Below are 12,097 nucleotides of genomic sequence, written 5' to 3'. Positions count from 1 at the left end.
ACTTTCTGCAAGTAACTTAACCGTACCATTCTGCTTAAGTGTAAGCCACAAAGAAAACTGTCTCACTAAGATGTAACCACAAATAACAGCGATTAGAGCGACATTTCTACTCACTAAGCACAAAATCATAATTATCTGTATTCTTAAAAAACAGGTATATCTTTAGTCTATACCTTTTCAAGTTTTGCAACCATTGTTTAGTTCTGTTTTTTTCCTTTAAATGCCGTGGATGAAGAATTACCAGCCTGCCCCGTTTCCCCTGCCCGTGAAAGAAGGATGACAGAACAAAATGAAGGTGGTGCAAGCAAGAATTTCTTATTGAAGGTGTTGTTCACCATCCACTGATTTTCGACGCTCCTCTACTTTGGTGATTAAACACATGATTTCTATCTGGAGTCATTTTTGCCCTTTCTTGTACGTCTACGCATCCATCAGCAACATTTCTTGCAAACTGTATCGTCCACTGCTTGTTTTTGGTATTTATGTATGTCTGCATGACTGCTGTGCACAACAATGAGATTATCGAAGATTCTATAACGATAGTTGTTAAAATATTTATAACTGTGTACAATCGCTAAAGTCTTTAACTGAAATCTGATTTACTCCATCTAACTTTCACTCACATAGAAACATATGATACATAAAATTCGCTATTCAGTCGAGTTCACAGAAACATATAATCCCTGAAACTAGCTTTAATGTTGTGTTACTAAATCCACTGTTATAAGTAAAAAAAAGTACAATACCGAAAATAATCTGAGAGAGTTATATGCTAGCTGCCCACTGACTAAAAAAATACAGTCACCCATCCTGAAAACATATTAGCATCTCTTACATAGCAACTAATATGCTAAATCATACATTACACAAAACCTTAAAACACTTGTAGCTGGAAAAGTAATTTAATTGTGTAATTTTATTTTCAGCTTGGTGGAGGACTTAGACTTCTACGTCTATCGCTATGCAGGCTACGGGAAAGAATTCATTAAATCGAGCAAAGTCAGCCCTGATGCCTATATTCAGCTAGCGTTGCAACTAGCGTACTTCAAGTAAGAATACTTTATATATCTTCAAGTTATTGACTATAAAATAAATTTTAAAATTTGGTGAAGTATTCTATCAATGTCAAACCATAACCTTCATCCTTTCTTTTTTATTCTGTAATCATCTTAAAAATATATCCTTCCAGCTTCCACACACCAAACACAAAGACAGTTCCATTTTTAAACTTTTTCTTTAATTACTAAGAACATAATGAATGCATCACACAGGATGTATTGTCTGATGTCATAGTGAGTAAACTTCAGTTTGCTTTAGACGTTCTGGTGGAGCTCCCTAACACACGATGCTATGCTTAAACAGCAGAGGAAGCGTAACAATAAAGCGAATGCTGGTTCTTTGTCATTTATAAAGAAGAAACTGTAGAATTTCTGTGCTGCATCTGCTAGTTATGTTAGGACCACGCCACGTCTCGTGCGGCGAACTGGAGCTATCGATGAAGAATAACAATATCTTATGTACCCTTGACGGATCATTGCTGTTTCACGCCGGCATTCCTCTCTGTGTAAGAACCAAGAAGTCGCCTGCAGACGTACGCTGAATCTGTCACCCAGTTGGTACCCCGACGGCAGCCACTGCACATTCTCCGACAATATACTAGATACGTCGTAGCTTGTGTTGTCAGCTGCTACGATTACTATTTTGTTCGAGGCAAACACACATAAGTGTATTGGTTTCCGGACCCAATATTTTCCAGGTTAACATTTACGACGGACATCGTCTGTTGCTTGACATTGGCTATCAGGAACATATGTTAATCTGTAAAGTGATGACGGTTCGTGATTTTAACGCAGACTAGACATTCATCATAGATGATGGTTTTTATCAATTGAGGAAGACTGAGAACTTTGCCTACCAACGCCACCTATTAGTCTGCGTCATCCCGTAACAACTCACTATACCAATTGCCATAGTATATATATCTACCAGAAAATACAACTTAAAAGTTGCGAAACCGGTTGTGTGAGTCTCTTATCAACTTAAATAAACACAGCTACAGCGGGCTATTGGACTATTCAGTTCATTTTCATAACTCTAACACCTATATGCAAACACCTGTTACGCTGTATGACTTTTGAATCAATTACGTATATGTTATTCTGTCTTATTCCATTAGAGTATTGTCTGAGGTCCGAATGACTTCCCATACGCCTCTGTTCGCACTCAAATCTCTCTTAGATGGTTCTCATGGTTATAACATGCCACTTTTAATGAAGGTTAAACCTCTAATGACACATAAAATTACTGATATATGTTAGTTTACGTAATTTTAAAAGTAGATACGCCCGCACTGAAAATATTTGAATCTGCTACTTAGCTGGTTTTATGTTGCTCCTGTTGTCTTCTACTGGATATGATGGGTATCTCAAGTTTTTCGTGTACAAAGAAATGTGGAAACTTCGCAAAATCGTAATAGTTCATTGGATGACTTTACCCACTAATTACTAAAAGTTCATTCATTTTTAGCTTAACAACCGTTTCACAATAATCATTCAACTTCCATAGTAATATGATTTCCATCCGCTCATATGAGTTACGAAATTCTAACTTCACTCTACGACTGCACAGTTATGTCTAACTCTTCACCATCTCTTCCTGCCCAGAGAGACGAATTAGAGAGATTACAACTGAAGGCGAAGAATCTAATTATTTACGTTTCTGTAAATGAAAGTTTTTACCGTATATTAACCATATATTAACTATACACATATTTTTTACTTAAACAAAGAAAAGTAGTGAAAATATGTTTATAAAATTTTTTATAAAATTTATGTAGTTATCTTTCTTGTTAATTGGCTTCAAAATTATTCTATTCATATAGAATGAAAATTCCAGTTCCAATATTTATTGTTCACATATAAATCGATTTACATAATGTTCTTATTTTTTATAAATGAAATGATCGATACCCAACGGTATCAAAGGTTTCCTATACGCATTGGGGCCGATTGCATCACACGGTCCGTGCGAATACGAAGATGGCAGAAATTTCGAATGTGGCAGCAGAATGATCGCCTAGTCTTCTTCTAATTCAAGTTCTCTAAATTTAGCTAAAAAATGGTTCAAATGGCTCTGAGCACTATGGCACTCAACTTCAGAGGTCATTAGTCCCCTAGAACTTAGAACTAGTTAAACCTAACTAACCTAAGGACATCATACACATCCATGCCCGAGGCAGGATTCGAACCTGCGACCGTAGCGGTCTCGCGGTTCCAGACTGCAGCGCCCAGAACCGCTCGGCCACTTCGGCCGGCTAAATTTAGCTAACTGTTAGGAAAATTACGTCGTCTCTCCTGCAAGGATTCCCACTTCATTCTCCGAAGATCTATATTAGATTTTCATATGTGCAATGCGATTCTAGCAGCACGTCCCTGAATTCATTTGATGTCTGTTGTCAAGACTACTTGATAAAGAGTACAAACACTGGAACAAGATTTAGAATTGGCCACACTAGCTTCTAGTGTACTACTTCCCTTACAGATGCATTGCATTTTCCCAGAATCCTTCCAGTGGATCTAACTTTTCCCTTCGCCTTCTCTAATATCGATTTTACATGATTGTCCCATTTCATATCACTTCTTATTATTACACCTAAATGTTTACATGTGCTCAAAATGTTCACCACTAATCTTGTTATCCGATTCTATCAAGTTCTTTTTTTTTTGTTAAAGGCATTATCTTCGATTTATCCACCGTCAAACAGAGCTGCCATTCATTTCACCAAGAGGAAACTTTGTCCAAATCCGACGTGTATCACTACAATTCTCCAGTCTCATGCTACACTGAATCATTTCTCCTCATACATTCCATACGGATATGCAAGTCTTTATGATTGTATTCCTTGCGGTGTTGAGTGCGGTTACGGGTTTATCTATTTGGCACAAAATAACCGAGACTAATTGCATTGCTTGTGAACTACGTCGCCTACCAAAAAAGTGAAGCATCCTGAAGACAGGATCGAATGTCAAAGTAACTTTGTACGCCTTCATGCCATCGGTTTGTATGAAAGTTCAATTTACCAAGCCTGCTAGGCTATACAGGGTGGTCAGAAACAGTCTGAAAAGCTTGTGTGTGTGTTGCAGCATAGGGTGAGCTGAGAATCAGTTGTGAAGAAAAAATTCGATACGTTGTGCCGTTTATGAGTTAATTAGCTATGAAGTTAGCCAGTCAGGGCGATGTGCGCGCAAATGCAACCGGCCCGCCAGATACAGTTAGTATCAGTTGCTCTCATCCATACTACCGTACTCCACGTCCAATTTTTGAATCGCCCTCTTGTTCGGTGTTATGAGACCAAACGAAGGACACGTTTGGTGACACTGTCTCTGCCGCTTGAATTTGTGCACTCAACGACTGATTGGCTAACTTCTATGCTAATGAACTCGGAATTGGCGCAACATATCGAATCTTTTTTCTTAACGGTTGTTTCTCATCACAACCAATGTTGCAACACTCTTACATGCTTTTCTGGCTGATCACCTTGTATAAGTGGTGTAGACAATGTTAGATATTGAACGATCACTGTGGAGGACACGGCGATGCTGCGTGCTAGTGTGGGTCATTTTTATAGGTATATGAAAGTGTAAAAGCTGGTCCTCCATTTGGCTAGCTGGTCAGTCGTGCAATATCCAGATCTGTGGGGTTTTCGGATGTGACATGATCCCTTGGTGGAAATCGTGGGAAGGTATTAGCAGAGATACTCGTCTTCAAGATACCGGTCAAACAAAGGATCGATGTACTGTGCACCAAGAACATCGTAACCCCTTCAAATCTGCGCTACCATCCGATAACACCAGTAGCGCGCCAGGATGCCTCGGGAGACGATACGACGCCTTTATGACACCATTCCCGATCACGTCAGTGCGTCTATCAAGGCCAGTGGGGGATGCAACGTCATTCTCATAAGTGAGATCATACTGCCAAATTCTTTACAAATTTGACTCCATTTGACTCCTGCCCAACTTGCGAAGTTTCATTTCGTTTCTTCCTTCCCTCGGGGTGCTTTACTTTTTTTGTGAGGCGGCGTGTTTGACGTAGCGTATTAGTGCATGACTGTTTTTAGGCCTTGAGCTGTGTCGTTACGTTGTGATAATTTTGAGCAGTTGGAAGAATGAAGTCAGACGTGTGTGAACTAAATAGGTTCTGCTCCGATAGCGACCACTACTTATGATCACTATTACCGTCACCACAATCGAAAATTTCATGACCACTTCTATTTAAAGGGCTCCTACAGAATTCTCCATGCATTATAGTCTTCAAGCAGAACAACCATGTTGCACTTAAATTTTTTCTAACGCCATGCACCCATTTTGCTTGGTTCGTCGTCTGAGTCTATCCCCATCTCTCGTAACCCAGCACAGTACTTTTATAGTTGATTCGCCTGGCCACATGACAAAAAAATGGTTCAAATGGCTCTGAGCACTATGGGACTTAACTGCTGTGGTCATCAGTCCCCTAGAACTTAGAACTACTTAAACAACCTAACTAACCTAAGGACATCACACACATCCATGCCCGAGGCAGGATTCGAACCTGCGACCGTAGCGGTCACACGGTTCCAGACTGAAGCGCCTTTAACCGCACGGCCACACCGGCCGGCTGAGCCACATGACAACCCTCAATACTATTACAGTCATAATTGCGTTCTGGTAATGGAAAATAGGACGTCTTGCTAGAGGTCAGCAACCGTGTTTACGCACTTACACACAAATTTTTACGTTAAGGTTACACTTTATTATTTATGTTTACACGTTACGGCATTGAGCTGTCTTCAGGTTTGTCGTAAGACAACAATTATAAACATGGGATTACATTATTTAACATTGCAGTAGAAAAATTAGATGTAAGGGAAAAAGGGATGAACATGGAATTCACACCATTTCAACATATTACAAGAAATAAGATGTGCTTGCAACTGCTTGAAAACTAAATACAGTATATAAATATGAATAGTATAAACTAAGAAACCTTTAAAAATCAGTACAGTGTATTACGTCAAATGGTACATGCTCGTATTAAGTACAGGGGCATACTGGCGGCCATAAGGCCGCAGGTGCGAAAGTAAATTATTCATCCGCCGCCAGCTCGCGCTCCAAGTTGTGCTTTAATCGAAATAAAACAAGTTAAGCACAAGTGTTCTTACAAAACATGAAATAACGTGCATGGCATGTGTATAGTTTTTGCTTTACGACAGATCTGAGGATGGCTGAGTGGCGGAATGCTTAATCGGAAATGTAGAAGTATCACCTTCAAACGAAAAAACTGTGTAAAAGAACATAATTAAGTCTTCACTCCAGTCTATAGACCGAGCCATTCGTCTGTTTTTCTGTCTCTCCCAGTAATTCCTAACACTCGTCTCTCCATTACTCTCTCTTGAAAATCTCAGTTTTTGAATGTTTTTCGCAGTAAAATTTTATGTCATAAAGCTGCTGTTCGAAATTAGCACTACACACTGATAACAAATTTTCGATTTCAGAAATTTTGGAAGCTCAGTTTTTCCATACCAATAGCACTCCAAGCCATTATTACTCATTAATATAATTTTCAGTCTTGATCGATTTTTGTTTTCAAAAACTACACAACTTACGCACTCCGTTAAACCATCTACAGAATCAGTCAAATAAGATTCAAGCAAATGCGAAGAAGTTTTATACGCTGCATACAATTTTTACAACAATGAATACGTTACATTTAATTGACTTTGATTCAAAGTATCTCTTGTCAGATTTCTACATACAGATACATTTCATGGAATAGTACTATGTGTTAAGTGAGGCAAAATGCTTTGAATAAAACAACCTGTGGCAGATACATGGCGGTAGTGCAATAGTGTTTTGACGTTAAATTCCGAATATAACATCTAAATCTTAACACGAAAGGAGTATTACACTAGAGCCACCTATTCTGTATATACATGTTCTTTTAAATGTGATACATACGTGATTCCCTCCCAGTGCGGGTTCTCCATTCTAATGAAAGAGTATCATTTTATGTGTTCACTTTAAAACATCATCAATACGAAGACATCATTTTAATAATTTTCAAACCATGTACATATTTGTAATATTATTAGTAACTAACTGTACCTGGGCAGGCTTTCCTGTGTCTGTCTGCTTAAATGGAAAAGAAAGCAAAGAGAAAACACATGTTCATAAAATGTATGGGAATTGGTCATACATCCTAATCTCCTTCTCTCCCCCGCCTCTGTCTCTCTCCCTTTCTCCCTTCCTTTGTTCATTTCTTCCATCTGTCCTCTCTCTCTCTGCCCATCGTCTCCTCCCCCTCTCTCCATCTCTCCCTGCCTCTTCTCTTACTCCACCACCTCCACCCCCTTTCTCTGTCCATCTTCTCCTCCCCATCCTCTCCCTCCATCTCGTCCTGCCTCTCTCTCTGACCATCTTCTCGTACCCGCTTCTGTTATGTCCGGTTCCTCTCACCGTCCATCTCCTATTTCCCCCTCTGTCTGATCCTGAGCCTTGTTTATTGTTATTGCAAATTCGGTTTCTGTCTGGTATTCTAATCATAAATCAATAAGCCATAAATACAACTTTCCTGTTTGTTAACACTGTTTGACTATTGTGTATTTACATTAAAAAGTAAATAGTCTACATGTGTCTAAACGTATATTACAGTAGCGCGTGCAAAAATTTGAAGTACATTGGAAAAGTACATTTTGAGATTTTTGGTAACAATGTTTTCCCTTTATACATTACATATATACGTGAATGGTTTGAAAAGTTCTCTGAATCACCAAGACAGGTCAGCGATAGCGAAACGAGTGCTCTTGGAAGAGAGCTGTGGCGGTGACGTGGCACTGTTGTTCCCGCATAGTGATTTGCAAAGATGGAAAAAATCGAGATTCGAGCAGTGACTAAGTACTTCGTAAAGAAAGGTGTGAAACCAAAGGCATTCATACCGATTTCCAGAATACACTGGGGGATTCTGCTCCTTCATATTCAACTGCTGCCACCTGGACAAATGAATTTAGATTTGGTCGAGAGAGCTTAGATGATGATCCGCGCAGTGGTTGGCCAAGATGTGTCACTACTCCAGAAATCATTGCAAAAGTGCACAAAATGGTCATGGAATATCGCCGATTGAAAATGCGTTAAGTTGCTCACGCTTGCCAGATGTCATATGAAAGAGCATATCACATTTTAACTGAAGAATTAGAAATGAAAAAATTATCTGCAAGATGGGTGTAGCGTCTCTTGATGCACGTACGCACACATGTGCCGTCGCCATGGAAAAATTACACGAATTGAGGTATGAATTGATGCGACACCCGCCTTATTCACCTGACATGGCTCCATCAGACTTCCATCTCTTCCCAAAACTGAAAATTTTTCTTGGTGTACGAAAATTCACTTCGCGAAATAGGGGAGATAGTGCCACAGACATGATACGTGAATTGGATTGGCAATCATTAAAACAAAGGCGTTTTTGGTTGCGACGGGATCTTCGCATGAAATTTAAATCACCAGTTTTCTCCTCCAATTGCGAAAACATTCTGTTGGCACCCACCTGCATAGGGAGAAATGATCATCACGATAAAATAAGAGAAATCAGGGCTCGCACAGAAAAATTTAAGTGCTCGTTTTTCCCGCGTGCAGTTCGAGAGTGGAGCGGTGGAGAGACAGCTTGAAGGTGGTTCATTGAACCCTCTGCCAGGCAATTAATTGTGAATAGCAGAGTAATCACGTAGATGAAACGAAGAACTGATAGCCGGAGTTGACAACTATTTTACAGACCTGGAGGAAACTCATTTTCGAGATGGGATCAAGGCACTGGAACATCGTTGGACCAAGTGTATTTATTATACAACGAGATTACATTGAAAAATAAAAAAAGTTTCAGCGACGTAAGTACTTTTTAACTTTTCCAGCCACCCTCGTATATCACTAAATAAGCGTCAAACGAAAAAACTACAAAGAACGAAACTTGTCTAGCTTGGAAACCAGATGGCGCTATGGTTGGCCCGCTAGATGGCGCTGCCATAGGTCAAAGGGATATCAACTGCGTTTTTTTTTTTTTTTTTTTAATAGGAACCCTTATTTTTATTACATATTCGTGTAGTACGTAAGAAAATATGAATGTTTTAGTTGGACCAATAAATGCTCAAAATGATGTCCGTCAACCTCAAATGCATTTGGCAATACGTGTAACGACATTCCTCTCAACAGCGAGCAGTTCGCCTTCCGTAATGTTCACACATGCATTGACAATGTGCTGACGCATGTTGTCAGGCGTTGTCGGTGGTTCACGATAGCAAATATCCTTCAACTTTCCCCAGAGAAAGAAATCCGGGGACGTCAGATCCGGTGAACGTGTGGTGCTTCGACGACCAATCCACCTGTCATGAAATTGCTATTCAATACCGCTTCAACCACACGCGAGCTATGTGCCGGACATCCATCATGTTGGAAGTACATCGCCATTCTGTCATGCAGTGAAGTATCTTGTAGTAACATCGGTAGAACATTACGTAGGAAATCAGCATACGTTGCACCATTTAGATTGCCATCTATAAAATGGGGCCAATTGTCCTTCCTCCCATAATGCCGCACCATACATTAACCCGCCAAGGTCACTGATGTTCCACTTGTCGCAGCCATCGTGGATTTTCCGTTGCCCAATAGTGCATATTATGCCGGTTTACGTTACCGCTGTTGGTGAATGACGCTTCGTCGCTAAATAGAACGAGTGCAAAAAATCTATCATCGCCGCGTAATTTCTCTTCTGCCCAGTGGCAGAACTGTACACGACGCTCAAAGTCGTCGCCATGCAATTCCCGGTGCACAGAAATATGGTACGGATGCAGTCGATGTTGATGTAGCATTCTCAGCACCGGCGTTGTTGAGATTCCCGAATCTCGTGCAATTTGTCTGCTACTGATGTGCGGATTAGCCGCGACAGCAGCTAAAATACCTACTTGGGGTCAAAAACGGTTCAAATGGCTCTGAGCACTATGGGACTTAACTTCTGAGGTCATCAGTCCCCTATAACTTAGAACTACTTAAACCTAACTAACCTAAGGAAAACACACACACCATGCCCGAGGCAGGATTCGAACCTGCGACCGTAGCGGTCGCGCGGTTCCAAACTGTAGCGCCTAGAACCGCTCGGCCACCCCGGCCGGCTACCTACTTGGGCATCATCATTTGTTGCAGGTCGTGGTTGACGTTTCACATATGGCTAAACACTTCCTGTTTCCTTAAATAACGTAACTATCCGGCGAACGGTCCGGACACGTGGATGATGTCGTCCAGGATACCGAGCAGCATACATAGCACACGCCTATTGGGCATTTTGGTCACAATAGCCATACATCAACACGATATCGACCTTTTCTACAATTGGTAAACCGTCCATTTTAACCCGGGTAATGTATCACGAAGCAGATACCGTCCGCACTGACGGAATGTTACGTGATACCACGTACTTATACGTTTGTGACTATTACAGCGCCATCTATCACAAAGCGAAAAAAGTGGTCCAACTACAACATTCATATTTCTTTACGTACTACACGAATATGTAATAAAATGGGGGTTCCTATTTAAAAAAACACAGTTGAAATCCGTTTAACCTATGGCAGCGCCATCTAGCGGGCCAACCATAGCACCATCTGGTTTCCTCCTTCAAGCTAGACAAGTTTCGTTCTTTGTAGTTTTTTCGTTTGACGCTTATTTCGTGAGATATTTGTCCCGGTCACTATCAGTGGACCACCCTATATATATATATATATATATATATATATATATATATATATATATATATATATATGTGTGTGTGTGTGTGTGTGTGTGTGTGTGTGTGTGTGTGCTATATGTATTCAGAATAAACGTATATTAAAGAATTAGGTACTTAAAATAACGCCCATATTAGAATTCAACATTGCGTCAATCAAAGCAACGGTGAAGAACTATAGGAGGTTAGCGATTTTGAACAAATCAACACTCACATTTTTATAAGGTTTGCCCTTTTATTACATATATATTACGTATACAACACATGGCGTCCCAGTAGACTAGGTATATAAAATCACGTGAGTATTCGAATGCAATGTTGCGTCACAATTTCAGAGAAATCCGTGAAGGTCTTTCGGAGAGTTGAGATTTTGAAGAAACGAACCTCTATGTTTGTACTTATATAGAAAATATAAGTGTTCCTAATCGCAAATCTCCGAAAGTTTTTGACTGAACACCTTGGAATTCTGACACAACTTTCCATTATCGTATGCACGTATTTCATTGACCTATTTTTTAAATATATGTAATACACAAATTTATATAAATTTATTAAGAGGGAAATGTTACAAAAATTTCAAAACGTTGCATATACATATAGTAAGCATCACATATTAAATAATTATATACCTAAACACACTTCCGTGTTAGAATTCAACGTAGTGTGAACTTTCATAACAATAGATCAAGACCTTTCGGAAGTACACGATTTTGAACAAACAAAATTTTACATTCTTAGTTACATAGATAGTTTAAATGCTTATTGTTGACATATTGTACTGCTTTCATTTCCCATCCTCGACCGAGAGAGGCGAAAGAACAAAATACAACAAAGTAAAATAAATTTTTATACATATTTATAGTTTCTTTCGTATTTTCTTTCTTCCAGCTTGAACCATTTCTACTGTAACACCTTCATATGCCAAATCCTTTACTTTCTTCTTACCATGAATGAATTTATACTGTTCATGTTATGTTACTTGCCGAGTATCATTCCAATTACTATCTTCGTTTCTTAGTCATCTACTGAACTATGCAGATACATAAAGAAAGCAACTAAAGCTTGAACAATGTTTTTTTTCCCCTCTGTTACTGGTTACTGTGTCATAGGCAACTTTAAGAGAATACATTTACTATGTGGACAAAAGTATCCGGACACAACTATGTAATGAGGAACAGACCACTAGTCGTGACGAGAGGCAGATACGGCAGTATGAAAGGAGGCAAAGAGAATTGTGTTGTCAACATAGAAACAGTAACAGCTGAATGAGTAGGCCAGGAGAAACAAGCTA

The 12,097-nt window shown here is 39.5% G+C and overlaps 1 protein-coding gene across 1 annotated transcript in view; it reads left to right on the top strand.

Moving 5' to 3' along the window:
* The window catches only part of LOC124579407 (choline O-acetyltransferase), a 258,555-nt gene that overhangs the window by 204,137 nt on the left and 42,321 nt on the right, over window positions 1-12,097 (top strand). Inside the window, exon 7 of the mRNA XM_047131242.1 lies at window positions 927-1,049. Coding sequence (XP_046987198.1) covers window positions 927-1,049 — 123 coding nt within the window. The remainder of the gene's footprint in view (window positions 1-926; window positions 1,050-12,097) is intronic.

Source organism: Schistocerca americana, chromosome 1 (assembly GCF_021461395.2).
Source record: "Schistocerca americana isolate TAMUIC-IGC-003095 chromosome 1, iqSchAmer2.1, whole genome shotgun sequence".
Lineage (NCBI taxonomy): Eukaryota > Metazoa > Arthropoda > Insecta > Orthoptera > Acrididae > Schistocerca > Schistocerca americana.
This window is presented reverse-complemented; position numbering and strand designations above follow the sequence as displayed.